Consider the following 16,713-nt stretch of genomic DNA (forward strand, 5'->3'; position numbering starts at 1 on the left):
CACCGCCCAGAAGCCTTAAGGTAGATCTACATGAACTAGAGCGTGAGGTCCAGCAGTACAAGAGAGAACCTCTAGATCAACGGGATATCAAGCCTAAACAACATTCATACAACACTATACAACATTCATGCAGACACGGTAGCGGATGCGGTGAATAGCTACCGGGTAAATGTAGTCCTTGGAGAACGACCGTCTCCCATTCCATCCGAAGATTTTACCTTCCCCGGTAAACCAGAGTGGTTCTAGCTCAATTACGATCCGACAAATGTACCCGACTCGATTCCTACAGAGCAAGGATTGATGCCAACATGTAGGATGTATGTCCCGATTGTGACCTGGGACCACACGACAAAAGTCACCTATTTAATTGCCCAGCCAGACCCAGATACCTCTGGAGGCACCCCATCTTAGTCGCAGAGTTCCTGGATCTGGATACTCAACAGAATCAAGCAGACGAAAGATAGAACAAAACACATTACAACAATAACAACAAGAAGCAAGATATACCTTTTTGAATAGCACACGCTTGGATAGCAAGGAATCCACCAGGTACCAAATCTTTTCACCACCGTCTGGGAGATTTGTAGCTTCGAGAGGCAGATAGGAATCGTATTAAGCTCTAGTTGCCTCGAAGACCTCAACATGTTTAAAAGAGTGAAAGGGGATGTGTAAGGAGACTCATAATGACGATGAGGCTAATGCAATAGGAGAATTTGATCTTTGACCATGGGCCGGTTTTTGCAGATAATTCTACTCCATAGTAGGCCGCTTCGGCAGCTCTGATAGAAGAGTGTTTAACAATGCTATTATCCTGAAAGAATATAATAGAGGCGTGGTTTGTGGACTAACAGTAAAATTACTTAATGGTGCGTGAAATACAGACATACAGCTTGCATTCTTTCAAGGATTCGTCGCGAAGTGCTTCAAATGGCAAAAAGACTGCATACTTGGATCCATAGATTTGAGAAGCATTAAATGTCCATAACATTTGTAGAAGAGTACATAGATTATCATGTCTTGATTACTAGGGCGGGCTGCTATATAAATTTCTGGCCTTATAATGAAAATGACAATTTGTATCATTAAAAATGGTTTTAATGTTTTTCAAAGTATTCTCCAGCGTGATTTGTGGCTGGAACACTTGGAGGCAATAGGCCATAATTTAACCGAGTATGGTACTCATCAGACTCTACTTAAATATAGCTGCTATTTAGACCGATCTTCGTTTTTAAACCTTGAAAATCATCCTTATTTTATGTACACTAACGTCATCCTTCGTCATTTTGACTTCCACTTATTTCTAGGCGCTGTAATTTGCATCGTAGTGCAGAGGTAAGCATGTCTGCCTACCGGTACGCCTGGGTACGAATCGAGACCTTCAGAAAAAATGTTCACCGGTGGTTTTTCACCACCTAATGCTGGCAACATTTGTGAGGTACTATGCCATGTAAAAACTTCTTTCCAAAGAGGTGTGGCACTGCGGCACGCCGTTCGGACTTGAATCGGACTGCTCTCATTGATACGTGGAAGTTTGCGCCTGTTCTTTAGTGGAATGTTTATGCAAATTGTCATTTTCATTTTACAATTTTTGTTAATTGCAATAACAATTAAAATTTAGTTGATATTTTTATCTATTTTATTTTTAATTAATATAAAACAAAAATTCATTAAACAATTTACATAAGCTATGCGAAAAATGGAATTAAAACAAACAAAAACAAACTAAGTTCGGCCGGGCCGAATCTTGGGAACCCATCACCATTGATTTTATTAAAAATTTATGCAAAATACAATAAATTTAGTAGAAGGGCATAATTTTATTCTACATACCAAACTTCCGTCAAACCAGCAAAAATTAAAGCTTCTAGGAACCGAAGAAGGATGAGCGAGAGACCGGTTTACATGGTTATAAACCGATTTGGACTGCACTTGGCGCTGGTGTTGAAAACCATAACAAAACACTATATGCAAAATTTCAGCGAAATCGGACAAAAATTACTTCTTGTAAGGGCTCAAGAAGTCAAATCGGGAGATCGGTTTATATGGGAGCTATATCGATATCTGAATCGATATGGCCCATTTGCAATCCCCAACGACCTATATCAATATTAAGTATCTGTGCAAAATTTCAAGCGTTCTACAGCTATCGTGATTTCGACAGACAGACGGACGGACATGGCTAGATCGACTCCGAACGTTGAGACGATCAAGAATATATATATTTTATGGGGTCTTAGACGAATAGTTCGAGGAGTTACAAACGGATTTACTAAATAGATTAGTATACCTCCTTCCTATGCTGGTGGGCATAAAAAAACGATTTTTTGCCCGATATCGTTGAAATTTGAAGCGTGTCAACGCTTTTCGTCACATGAACTAAATCGCTCAATCCAGGTCCCTCAATTTTTGGATACTGATATGGATAATGTAGAGTTTCAATAGGATAGGCTGGGTTAGGTTGAAAAGAGGGTGCGGAAAACTAAAAAGTAACCTCGAAAAAAATGTTTAAGTTAGGGATTCCGTGCTACTTACACAATCCTTAATTAATTTCCATACCACTCTCCTAAGTTGGTTCATGTATGGTATTGTGTCCCCCACCTAAGTACCGGTGTCGTTTAGCCGCGAAAACCGGGCAAGGACATAGGAAATGCTGCAACGTCTGATCATCTTCCCCACATGCCCTACACCAAGCCAAGCATATACTAACCTCCTTCTTACTTCCTTTCTGTAATAGCCTCGTCCTCTCACGTTTCGGCTGTATTACATGTTTGTCGCCCACGCCTTTAACTCGGACTGCGTCGACCCGACCCAAAGCTATTGACGCCATTATCTGGACATCACAGCCAAATCGTCTGCCCTTTCATTCAATCTTACTCCGTTATGGCCCGGTACCTAAACGGCCATTTTACTGTCCGTTAAGATGTTCACACTCGACGTCCTTGGGTTAGCCCCACACAACCTCACGCATTCCGTGATCAGGCAGTCTAAAACAGTTTCAGTCCTTGGGTTCTCAATGTAAAACCCCAGGTCCACTCTGTCTCCTAGCTTTGATCCATCCGTGTAACATGACCTTCCAGGTGGCAATACTTGGGTGCCGTCAGTCCAAGACTGTGCCGATGGCAGCAGTGCCTCTCACTCGACTTCAAGGTTTATCTCAGGTATCCGATCGGAAACCTCATCCCTTTCTTCCAGGTTTCCTATCGTCGCTTCGATTATACCGCGATGGTATGAGCTGCTCCCATCCTCAATCCATCACCTTAAGTCTCATAGCCGCAGTGGCTGCCTCACACTTAATCTGTATGTCAATGGGTCGGATATCTAGAATAGTCTCCAGTGGTCTTGTGGGCGTGGTTCTCATCGCTCCGCCTATGTCAAGACAACATGGTCTCTGCACCTGTGTATGTTGCATTTTTCTCTATAGCAGTCCACCAAACTACTGAGGCGTAAGTAAGTATTGGTCTAATCATGCTTCCGTAGAGCCAGTGGACTATATAATAATAAATAAAATACTTCGTGCAAAATTTCAGCCAAATCGAATAAGAATGTTCGATAACCCGTTCGTTTACCAAATGCCACACCTGGGACCGAGATCCGAATGCACAGCCGATATCGATGACTGCATAAGTTGTGTCATCTCTGTTGTGCGACACTCCGGCTTGAGAGGGCGGCTCCTTACTTTTCTCAGAGCCCATCTTCCCCTTCCGTGATGGCTGTGGCATTCTTTTGGATGTCACAAACCTCCATGAAGATTCAGGGGCCGTGCGCGCTTCCTTCGTTGCTGTTCCGACTTTGTCCCCCTCCGCAGGACACTGTCTGGAGTCTCCATTGCGAGGGGGTTGGATTGGTCTTCCCAGAGTACTTGAAAGCTGGGAGCTCTTTTTCTTCTTCAGCGTCTTGGCAGTGTTATGCTCTTCGGTAGATCTGATTCTCTTTCCAGCTTCCGTAGAAGTGTTTCGAATGTCAGTTCTATCCCTTTCAGCACCCTGCGGTTTCGCATAATTGCGCTGCCGGTACACACTCCACCGGATAGCTTTCTTGATCTGCTTAGCTTAGCAAAGCCATCGCTTACTTCTGTCGTCATTCCCATATCCTCATCTCTCGATTCGGCTGCGATGACCGTTTCGTTGACACTGTCGCTGTCTGAATCTGAACCGGTAACATCACCTTTACTTAAAGGCTGGGAACGAACTGTGCATCTCTCTGGTTTATCCGTCTCTTCCACATCTGTTAGTCTGACGACTGGTTGTGCGTTTGAAGAATTACTCTCGACTACAGGTGCTAAGGCACCCACACCTATACGAGGAGTGGACAACATGCTACGGTCTGATCTCGGCCCGGCCAAACATAATACCATTTTATTTTTTTGATTTAACATCTTGCGAATTTTGTAATAAGTACAGAACTTAGACTTCCGACAAAAATTGCTGATGTTTTTCGTTTTTAAACCATGTGACTCTTTCTGCGATGAATAAAGGAAGCCTTTTGTTGTTATTTTTGCTATAATTTAATTTACTTTAGTGGTTATTTACTACTTATTTATTTAATTTACCATTTTTTTTCGAATACTGTGTTTTCCTTAAAAAAAGGTATTAATAAATAAATAAAAGCCTTGAAATTATTTGGAAATTCTGAAAGCATGCTATAGTTGTAAAAATCGGAATGCCACTTGATGCACTTGGGGGACTTTCTTGAAGTTGGTTAGTATTGCCATCTCTACGAGTATTTTTTTTTTGCATACATACATACATTCATTCTAGATCTGTATTTACGAGTATGTGCATTAACTTGTAGATTGTATTTTTCAGCAATACAAAAAAAAAAATCAAATGTAAACGAACGAAAAGGTGTATCTCAAAAGATGACATATTTATCAGATACGAGAGTAACGCCGCGAGATTATCTGCCAGGGTGATAACAGAAGGACAGCAAAACATTGTTGATGCTTCTCTCCTCGTTGATGTCAGCTTCGCTGTCGTAGACCCGACAATCCCATATAATATAGGCTTCTGGTAGACACTAGTCTCCCATTCAGTTAACAAACTTCGCAGGCTGCAAACGTTTTGTGCTATAACGAAAGAAAAAATAAACGAGGAAATAAAATAAAAAGTTTTTAATACAAAAAAATATATATCGCGTCGCATATTATTTCACATTTAAAAATGATTTTTTTACATTTATTGAGCACTGTGGCGATAATGCTATTACCAGCGCTAGTATGGTGCAATCAACCCACCTATCAGGTCTCCTTATACGTCAATATGCATCCGAAAGTCCCTCCAATTCACTTGTGCAATGGCGTCATAATCCAAAGTCGTCTCATATTAACAACGGCATCCTGTATTCATTATCAGTTTTCGCCAACTAGTTGTGTAGTTTCGCTTCCACCATCCTCGTTGACAGTGATCAGTGGCAGTTCCACAGCATTTACTGATGAGCTTGTCCTTGGCGTCAAGGATATTCTTGTAGCAGATAATTTCAACTTTACCACAGGCCAAAACGATTTGGCCCTGCTGCGTCTCAATGGAAAATTGCCACTGGATGTGCGCAACGATATGACCTGGATAACTTTGGACGAAGTTTCCAGCTTCGAAGGACCATGTGTGGTCAATTACTATGTGCGAAGTGTAAGTTTATGTGTGATTGTTTTCCTGGGTGTGACTAGTAGTTCAAAAATATTTTCTTAATACCTTGGCGACTTTGATCAAAAGTTGTAATACCGCTAAAAGGCTGATACTATGTTCGCTTTTCGCGTTAAAAATCCATATTTTTTTCGTGATTACTTTTTGAAATAGTTAAAAAATTTCAATGACAACATAATACTCGGACGGCACCGTAGCGCAGAGGTTTGCATGTCCGCCGATGAGTCTAAACGCCTGGGTTCGAAACCTGGCGCGACCATCAGAAAAAAAAATTCGTGAGGTACTATGCCATGTAAACTTCTCTCCAAAGAGGTGTCGCACTGCTGCACGCCGTTCGGACTCGGCTATTATCATTGAGCTTAGACTTGAATCGGACTGCACTCATTGAAATGTGAGAAGTTTGCCACTGTTCCTTAGTGGAATCTTCATGAGAAAAAATATGCAAATATATACGTAATACTCTTATTATAACTTTATCATAAGTAATGAGGGAATGTCGTACTGAATGAAATCAGCAATTTTTTTGCTTTATTTTTTATTTAAGTCTATAGATAATAAATACCCTTACAGAATAATAACAATATATTTACAAATGTATTAACTAAGAATTTAAAAATAATATAATTTTCAAAATTTTCTCGATTCTCAGATAGATCTACTAAATCTTTCAGTTGATTAAATTGATAACATAGGTGCCGAAAAGGATCATTATTGGCATAGTTGGTTCTATAATAAGGAATTTTCAAAAGATCAAAATATTTGGTAGGTCTGATATGAACGTTAAAGGAAATTCTTCCTAAAAGAAAGGTAGAATCTATTTGGCCATGAATTAATTTAGACAAAAACGTAAACGTATAGAAATTGTTTTTGAACCGATTCTATCAAATCATAATAAATATTATAATACGGATACCATACCACTGAACCGTATTCGAGATGACTTCTGACCAGCGACGTATATACAATTTTCGTCACAGGGAAATCATTAAGTTCTTTGCTCCAGCGCTTCATGAAGCCAAGAGCACTACGTCAACCATTGAGGTGTTGACGGAAGTTTAAGCGTTGGTCTAGATGAAATCCAAGGTCCTTAAAGCTATAGACTACTTCAAGTTGATTGGAATCCAAAAAGTAGCTAGTTTTAAGAGAGGTTATTCTTGAAAATGATATATGTTCGCATTTGGAAATATTAAGTTCCATAAAGTTCTGGTTGCACCATTCGTAAAGAGTATCAAGGTCATACTGAAGATAATATCGTTCATCAGAGTCTCTCGTCTATAATAAAATAAAGTAGTCCCAAAAAATATTGATTTCAACGCGAAAAGCGAACACATTACTAGCCGTAATGCTGTGTCCCACAAAGTACAAAAAACTATTCCCTTGATGTTTGTGAATTTATCGCATTTTAACGATCTTCATCCTTGTATAATAAAAGCAGTTTCAAATTTCAAAATATTTAGATGAAAAATTGAAGTAATTCTTTGACCACAATAATATATGAACAGACAGCAGAGCGGATGGACGGACGGAAAGTGGGCATGTCTAAACGACTTAGAAAGTAATTCTAAGCTTAATATAACTCTGTTCTTAAATAACGTAGGTCTAAAATATAATATTGCCCTCCTTACCCCCAAAAAGGCGCAAGTGACCAATTTTGAGATTTTATTTATTTTAATAAAAATCAATAATTTACTTATTTGTAACAAATTCAGTAATACTAAGCCTACTCGGCCTGTAATTCGCATTACACAGCATAATTAACCCAAGTGTATAACAACTTAATAATACACTTTTCTAATTTTATTCTACATACCAAACTTTTGTCAAACCAGCAAAAATTAAAGCTTCTAGGAACCGAATAAGGATGATCGAGAGACCGGTTTACATGGTTATAAACTGATTTGGACCGTATTTGGGAACAGTCGTTGGAAGACTTAATAGAACATTATGTGCAAAAAATATAAGGGCTTAAGAAGTCAAATCGGGAGATCGGTTTATATGGCAGCTATATCAAGTTTTAGACCAATTCGGACCGTACTAAGCACAGTTGTTGCAAGGGTGCCCCGGTAGTCGAGTAGGTAGCGTGCTTGAATTACCAGTGCAGGGGTCGTGGGTTCGATTCCCACCAGAAGCTTTGGTCTGTCGCTAATGTGGTATCACAATGGACCTAAAATTGTCTAAGTAAGTCTGTAAAGGACTGCCGCTCTTACCTAACCTAAGCACCTTCATCCAAATCAGACAAAAACTGCAGCTTGTAAGGGCTCAAGAAGTCAAATAGAGAGACCGCTTTACATGGGAGCTATATCAGGCTATAGACTAATTTGAACTGTATTTGGCACAGTTGCTGGAAGTCATAACATGCAAAATTCATCCAAATCAGACAAAAATTGAGGCTTGTAAGGGCTCATAAAATCAAATCGGGAGATGGGTTTATATGAGAGCTATATAAGTTATAGACCGATTTGGACCGTACTTGGCACAGTTGTTGGAAGTCGTAACAAAATACTACATGCTTAATTTCAGCCAAAATTCGTCCTAAACTGGGAGATAGGTTTGGGACGAAAAGTCGACTTTTATCAAAGTTGACTTTTCGACTTTTATCAAAATGACAAAAGTCGATTTTTTTTGCAAAAAGTAGACTTTTCGACTTTATAAAAAAGTCGACTTTTACAAAAAGTAGACGTTTTGACTTTTTGTCGAAAATTTGGCAAGTTTTCTAAATAAGGTACTTCTATTTCCTACACGTTTTCGTTAACGTTTGTCATCAAGACATAATCCATTCTTTACATTTTCAAAGGGGGAGATATAAAAAAAGTTTTTAGTGCAAATTTGGTTCATTTTTAATCAAACTATCCCGCTATCTTAAAGCCAATATCTCAAATTTACTGCATTTCAAAAGTTTCCACTTTTCCGCTTAGTTTTTCCGGTTTTTGTATTTGAATAGAAGCTGAAAATGGTCTATCTATACTAGCCGACTTTTAAAGAATATGAGCAACGAACTTTGTAAACCGATTTTATTCCCTATCATATTCTATATAAACCCCGAAAAAGAAACATAAAAATATCTCTATTCTATCTGATTATATGTATAAGGCATAATCAAAGGCCATTTTTCAAAAATGTAGAATTTTAAAAGACTGCCTACCCCAAATCGGAGTCTATTTATTCTAAATTCCATCTACACTTCGCTAAATTCGGTGCAAAAATCTTTATTTGTGAAATGTACCCTTATATGGAAGCTACTATGAAATATTGGTCGATTCGTCCATGGATTGGAATAGGCCATCAAATTTTGAACGAATTGGAACAAAAATATGGGTTTCAGAGCAAAAATGCCGAAAATTAGGATTACGTTAGTATTTAACCTATATCTAAAGTTGAACCGATATGGCCCATTTTCGATATATACGGATTTTAAAGGCTTAAGATGTTTAATCTGGAGATCGATATGGTAGCTTTATCAAAATATGGACTGGGATGAGTATACTATAACAAATTTTTCCAAACTTTAGCAAAATCGGGTATTAAATACAATCTTATATACCCTCCACCATGGATCGCATTTATGAAGCTCTTTGGCCGATATCATTTTATAGGCAAACAAAGAATAATAGATAATAATTGCTATGCTATTTGAGCTATTCCAAGTTATGGACCGATTGGGGCCATACTCGGTTTGGCTGTTAGAGACCAAAGTGGAATTCATTGTACAAAATTTCAGCCAATTCGATAAGAATTGCGCCCTACTCAACAAATAAAATCGGTAGATCTATTCATATGGGAGCTAAACCAGGTTATGGACTGATGCGGGCCATATTTAACACATATGTTAAAGGTCATAGAAGAAGTCGTTGAGCAAAATTACAGCCAAATGGGATAATAATTGCTCCCTCTAGAGGCTCAAGAAGTATAATCGGGAGATCAGTTTATTTGGGAGTTATATCAGGTTGTGAACCGATTGAGACCATATTTGGCACAGTTATTTGAAGTCAACAAACCAGTTCATGCAAATATCAGGTAATGAACCGATGTCAGGTAATGGATCGTACTGAATATAGTTGTTTATGATCAAACCGAAACATTTCATGCAAAATTTCAATCGGATAATAATTGCGCCCTCTTCAGACTCAATAAGTCAAGATCCCAGATCGAATTATATGGGAGGTTGTCAACCGATTTGAACCATACTTGGCGCAGTTGTTTGAAGTTAGTACAAAACACTTCATGCTTAATTTCAGCCAAATCGGATTATTATGCCCCCCTTTATCGTCTCAGGAAATCAAGATCCGAAATCGGCTTATATGGGAGCTATATTAGGTTATGAACTGATTGGAGCCATACTTGGCTCAGTTGTTGACGATCAAACCAAAACATTTCATGCTAAATTTTACCCAAATCGGATAATAATTGCGCCATCTAACGGCTCAAAAAGTCAAGATGCGAAATCGGTTTATATGGGAGCTATATCAGATTATGAACCGATGTGGGCCATACATGGCACAGTTGGAATTCAAAATTAAACACTTGGTGCAAAGTTTCAGCGGAATCGGATAAGAACACCGCCCTCTAGAGCCTTAAGAAGTCAAGATCCTTGATCGGATTTTATGGGAGCTATATCAAAACATGGTCGATCAAGTCCATTTACAATCCCAACTGACTCACACTATACACTAATAGGAAGTATTCTTGCGAAATTTCAAGCTCATAGCTTTATTCTTTCGAATTTTTACAACGCGACACTAACTAGCCGCAACATAAGCGAAGCCAAACTTGTTTAACTCTGTGTAGCTTCCATTTCCACTATTCCACTTCAAAATCGATTATTCGACTTTTTAATTATTGAAAGCCGACTTTTTTGACTTTTTTATACAAAAAGTTGAGGTCGACTAATCGATTAGTCGCAAGTCAACTTTGGGATCCATACTTTCGACTTGGCAATTATTTTGCAAATTTTATCCAATTTGGCTGAAATTTTGCATGTGGTGTTCTGTTATGACTTCCAAATATGCCAAATACGGTCAAAATCAGTCTATAACCTGATATGGCTCCCATCTAAACCGGTCACTCGATCATCCTTGTTCGGTTCCTAGAAGCTTTAATTTTTGCTGGTTTGACAGAAGTTTGGTATGTAGAATAAAATAATGCCCTAAGATTTATAAGATTCCATGGAAGTAGTTTCCCAAGATTCGGCCCGGCCAGGTTTTTAGTTATTTTGGAAAATGCAGTGTAATTTGGGAACAAATGTTTCGAAAAATTAAAATTTTACATGAAAAATACTCTGAAACACAATCAATACACTAGCATACACATAATTTAACGAGCTCCAGCATATTGGCGTTTACAGCCACTTAAAATTGAGCCTTCGTAAAATCAACATCATGAAGCTATAAGGAAGTAACTGGTGCTCAAGGAATTTAGACCACCAATTAAGGCACAGAAGGAACAGTATCAAATTTTGATTGAAACTGGCTTAGGTGCAACCTAACCATTTTTTTAGGACCAGAAAAACGAAAGATCAAAATGTCATAAGTTTATTGCATTGTTATAACCCAGCAAAAACTCTTATTACCAAATAACCAGAAATGTAAGCTCATTCAAAAATTAGTAACTTCTTATATTTAGGCATCGTTTTCAATTACCTTCACCTGGCGATAACCTAGGGGGAAATCCCTTCCGCACAAACATACCAATAATTCAAAAATAAGTACTTATGCCTAAGCATACAAGTTGTCAAAAAATAATGACTTATTATCTAAGTTGAACGTTGCTAAAAAATAACTACTTAGACTCAAACATATTCGCGCCTTTCCCCACCACCACGTTCTCAATGCTCAGTTTCTTTGTGTTTATGTTTGACATATTCTATTTATAGACACAATATTCTAACACATGGGAGTGATTTTAGTAGTTTTGTGGCATAGAGCTTACATCAGAAGATTTACAATACAGAGGTCCCAATAAAATGATTTTTAATTTTTTATTTCTTTGAACTTACGCCCACAGCATGCGAAAAAATTAAAAATATTTTTATACCCTCCACCATAGGATGGGGGTATACTAATTTCGTCAGTCTGTTTGTAACTACTCGAAATATTCGTCTAAGACCCCATAAAGTATATATATTCTTGATCGTCGCGACATTTTAAGTTGATCTAGCCATGTCCGTCCGTCTGTCCGTCCGTCCGTCTGTCCGTCCGTCCGTCCGTCTGTCGAAAGCACACTTACTTCCGAAGGAGTTAAGCTAGCCGCTTGAAATTTTGCACAAATACTTCCTATTAGTGTAGGTCGGTTGGTATTGTAAATGGGCCATATCGGTTCACGTTTTCATATAGCTGCCATATAAACCGATCTTGGGTCTCGACTTCTTGGGACTCTAGAGTGCGCAATTCTTATCCGATTGGAATGAAATTTTTCACAACGTGTTTTGTTATGACATCCAACAACTGTCCCAAGTATGTTTCAAATCGGTTCATAAACTGATATAGCTGCCATATAAACCGATCTTGGGTCTCGACTTCTTGAGACTCTAGAGTGCGTAATTCTTATCCGATCACAATGAAATTTTGCACGACGTGTTTTGTTATGATATCCAACAATTGTGCCAAGTATGGTTCAAATCGGTCCATTACCTGATATAGCCCTCATATAAACCGATCTTGGGTCTTGACTTCTTGAGCCTCTAATGGGCGCAATTCTTATCCGATTTGAATGAACTTTTGCACGAAGTATTTTGTTATGATATCCAACAACTATGCCAAGTATGATTCAAATCGGTTCATAACCTGATATAGCTGTCATATAAACAGATCTGGGGACTTGACTTCTTGAGCTTCTAGAGGGCGCAATTCTTATCCGATATGGCTGAAATTTTGCATGACGTATTTTATTCTTCCTGCCAACAACTGTGTCAAATAAGGTTCAAATCGGTTCATAACCTGATATAGCTGTCATATAAACCGATCTGGGATCTTGAATTCTTGAGCTTCTAGAGATCGCAATTATTATCCGATTTGCCTGAAATTTTGTACGACGGATTCTCTCATGACCATCAACATACGTGTGTATTATGGTCTGAATCGGTCTATAGCCCGATACAGTTCCCATATAAATCGATCTCTCTATTTTACTTCTTGAGCCAACAAAGGGCGCAATTCTTATTCGAATTGGCTGACATTTTACACAGGTCTCCAACATATAATTTAATTGTGGTCTAAACCGGACCATATATTGATATCGCTCTAATAGCAGAGCAAATCTCTTCTTAGGCAAATATCCTTTTTTGCCTAAGAAGAGATGCCGTGAAAAAAACTCGACAAATGCGATCCATGGTGGAGGGTATATAAGATTCGGCCCGGCCGAACTTAGCACGCTTTTACTTGTTTATATTAATAACGCCACAGTATTTTCCTTTCCTGCCAACAACTGTGTCAAATAAGGTTCAAATCGGTTCATAACCTGATATAGCTGTCATATAAACCGATCTGGGATCTTGAATTCTTGAGCTTCTAGAGATCGCAATTATTATCCGATTTGCCTGAAATTTTGTACGACGGATTCTCTCATGACCATCAACATACGTGTGTATTATGGTCTGAATCGGTCTATAGCCCGATACAGTTCCCATATAAATCGATCTCTCTATTTTACTTCTTGAGTCAACAAAGGGCGCAATTCTTATTCGAATTGGCTGACATTTTACACAGGTCTCCAACATATAATTTAATTGTGGTCTAAACCGGACCATATATTGATATCGCTCTAATAGCAGAGCAAATCTCTTCTTAGGCAAATATCCTTTTTTGCCTAAGAAGAGATGCCGTGAAAAAAACTCGACAAATGCGATCCATGGTGGAGGGTATATAAGATTCGGCCCGGCCGAACTTAGCACGCTTTTACTTGTTTATATTAATAACGCCACAGTATTTTCCTCCTAATGCTACAAAGTGGTATCGCTTTGCGGCAAACCATTTGTACTCGCAAATAAAATGGAGGTCCCTGATCATTGAGCTTAACCTTGTAACGGACAGCACTCATGGGTATGAGATAGTTTTGCCCTCAGTTTCTTAATAGTATTTTTATCAATACCAAGGTTATAATAATGACTTTTTTTCTATTATAAGTGCTTATTCTTAAGCTCCATCGAATGTTGTATGTAATGACATTTGTACTACCGTCAACACAGATGGTATTCCTGTTGATCACTTGTTATATTTTAGCAGCTAGTAAATCTAAGGATAATCAGTTATCCATTATTTCACATCCCAAAAATAATGACATGTACTTACCAATTTTTTGCTGGGAAAACACAAAAGAAAAACTTTTTTTGGTAGGGTTTTATAATCATGTTTTAAAGAGTCGGTTTATTTCTCGTTCTCGTTTTATTTCTTAAAAAGTAAGTTTGTCACTTCTATCTTAATGCATGTTATACTGCTCAATATATCTTTCAGTCTATTGTCCAATCACCCAATTACATTCAAACCGAAGAGCTACCTTTGCTGAACAGGGATGTATGCGGATCTAACTATGAATACCCTGATATGAGGAAAAAAGACATTTGCTCCCTGTATATGCTTCCTTTGGGCTTTAATTGTCATGTAAGTTACCATAAATTCTACATTTTAGATGGCCTTAAAAAAGTGTCATATTCGCAGTCGGTCGATGCTCTGTTATCGCACAATGGAGATCGAGGAACAGGCTTGGTTTGCGAAAACAAGCTAGTTGGCCTATTGTCGACAGTATTAACACCTGAGGACGACAAAAATGAGCTGGATTGTTCGGATAATCCGATACATGCGTTTTACACAAATTTGGAACCTCATTTGAGCTGGATATTCGATAAAGTATCGGATGAAGACATGGCCATGTATAATGATGGTGATTTTATAGATTCTCTTCCCTTTGCTGGCAAAAATGAGGATACAAAAATATCAGGTTGGTACTCAAACAATGGAGTAGCTGCCATAGCCAACACTAATCGTTTGGAAAAATGTATTCTAGCTGAGCCTGGATCCACGTCACCATATGTGGGCAATAGCGCAACGAGTTCTTCCGTGCAGCCATCTTTTGTGGAAAATGCAGCTCCCAAGCATTTATTAGGTTCCTTAGCTGCCGCTGCGCTGGCTATCTGTCTGCCTTTGCAATTCGTCATGTTGGGGTAGTACCGGCCAGGACAGATGACAGGATTGCTAATGCCACTCTAAAGTCACTCACATATTTAACTGAAATATATATACCGTCACATTTTGTACATACATATTTTTAGATATTTATTCTACCTCTTAGTTATCTAAAATTAGTCATAGTTTTCGATTAACTTAATGCGAAAAGCTTTGTATCGCAAAAAGAAGTAGCGTCTTGTGTTGTTTCTTTGTGAGTCGAGGTGAACCTTCATTTCATTCGAATCTTATCTATTGCGCGAACGTTTCTACAAGAAACCGGATGGCGCGACCCCTTCTATGACATAGAACAGTAGCCAACGAGGCAAAGCCGTCAAATAAAAATACAATCCCTACTGTTTTGGTTTGCAGCTACACTTCTCCTACACTCAAAAAAAAAAAAAAACATTACTCATATAGAAACCTTTCGTCTCACAGACTTCACTGTGGAAAATGTTGGCAGTTTGTTTATGAATTTACGATAAATTTGTATAAGAATTTGTTACAAATGCATGGTTTTAACCCTTTGTTAGTTTATTAGTTCAACGCCAAGTACAATAATATTACATCTTATATTTTACTGAAAATTAACTGAAAATTCTTTGTTTAGAACCTATACGTATTATACGAGTCAGCTTACAACATATATAAATAGACATAAAATTTTTACCAAAAATAATCGTAAATTTCAAACTGGAATTTATTAGCATTGCTTATGACTCCTATATTTGACGGGAGAAGTTACAAAAGGAAACTCATAAGATTTCTACACCATTACTGTGGTACAGGGTATTATAACTTAGAGAATTTGTTTGTAACACCCTAAACGAAAAGAGATACACCTATTGATAAGTATACCGATCGATTCAGAATCACTTTCTGATTCGATTTAGCTATGTCCGTCGGTCTGTCTGTCCATGTTAATTTGTGTACAAAGTACAGGTCGTAGTTTTCATCCGATCGTCTTGAAAATTGGTACAGGCATGTTTTTCGGCCTAGAGACGAAGCCTATTGAAATTGGAAAAAATCAGTACAGATTTGGATATAGCTCCCATATATGTTCGTCCGATTTTCAGTACTAATGCAAAAAAATGGTCATTTGTTAACCAATTCTCTCGAAATTTGGCAAGAAGAATTTTTTATGACTCTCGACATTATTGTTGAATTTCATGGAAATGGAAATCAGACTTAGATATAGCTCTCATATATATATATCGCCCAATTTTCACTCCTAGAGCCACTGCAAGCGCATATATATATATATATATATCGGCCCAGATTTAGATATAGCTGTCATATATGTATATCGACAGTTTGAACATATTTGCTCTCCGAGGTCCATCAAAATTGGTTCAGAATTGTATATAGCTACCACATTGTACTTATAGGATAGGTGTAGGGTATTATGTAATCGGCACCGCCCGACTTTTCCCTTCCTTACTGGTTCATTATTTATTAAAAACTAGCTGGCTCGTGTGTTTCGCCAGCTAGTTTTTAGACACCAAAGGGTCTATTTAAAATTGAATGTTTCTAAAAATACTATAAAGCTGGGGAGCCATGGATCTTTCTCGGATCTATATTACATTATTACATCTTATGTATTGTTCAAATACATACTATATCCGATACAAAAGTTTTAAAGTCCAACAGGACCTTACTGGATCAACGATATTCTAAATTTGGTACAATAGTATGATTCGCTCTCTACTGTCAAAGTTCCTTATGGTGATTTCTATTCTAGAAAAAAATGTTCCACGGAACAACATTTTGCAAATGTCGCCCCAATCCTTTCAAAGTGTTGCACTTTTTACATTTTTAATAAATGCGGAGCTTAAAAAACAAAAAAAAAATTTATTTAAATTTTTAAGATTCCAATTAACTTTTCATTTCCTTTATAGAACTGTCAAATAAACCTACATTAA

At 37.9% G+C, this 16,713-nt stretch overlaps 1 protein-coding gene across 1 annotated transcript; it reads left to right on the forward strand.

The window, feature by feature from the left end:
* The first annotated feature begins 5,014 nt into the window (after positions 1 to 5,014).
* LOC106083287 (uncharacterized) lies at positions 5,015 to 15,392 on the forward strand. The gene is made up of 4 exons (XM_013246215.2): positions 5,015 to 5,624; positions 14,084 to 14,230; positions 14,288 to 14,567; positions 14,634 to 15,392. Exons 1-4 carry the CDS (start codon positions 5,160 to 5,162, stop codon positions 14,792 to 14,794), a joined length of 1,053 nt encoding a protein of 350 aa, XP_013101669.2. The 5' UTR covers positions 5,015 to 5,159; the 3' UTR covers positions 14,795 to 15,392.
* Positions 15,393 to 16,713: the final 1,321 nt, after the last annotated feature.

This window comes from Stomoxys calcitrans, chromosome 3, assembly GCF_963082655.1.
Source record: "Stomoxys calcitrans chromosome 3, idStoCalc2.1, whole genome shotgun sequence".
In the NCBI taxonomy this organism is placed as follows: Eukaryota; Metazoa; Arthropoda; class Insecta; order Diptera; family Muscidae; genus Stomoxys; species Stomoxys calcitrans.

Coding starts and splice junctions, on each gene's coding strand:
- LOC106083287 (XM_013246215.2), top strand. CDS start 5,160: ATGATTTTTTTACATTTATTGAGCACTGTGGCGATAATGCTATTACCA. Junction 5,625..14,083: donor TCAATTACTATGTGCGAAGT/GTAAGTTTATGT, acceptor TATATCTTTCAG/TCTATTGTCCAATCACCCAA. Junction 14,568..14,633: donor TGAGGATACAAAAATATCAG/GTTGGTACTCAA, acceptor AATGTATTCTAG/CTGAGCCTGGATCCACGTCA.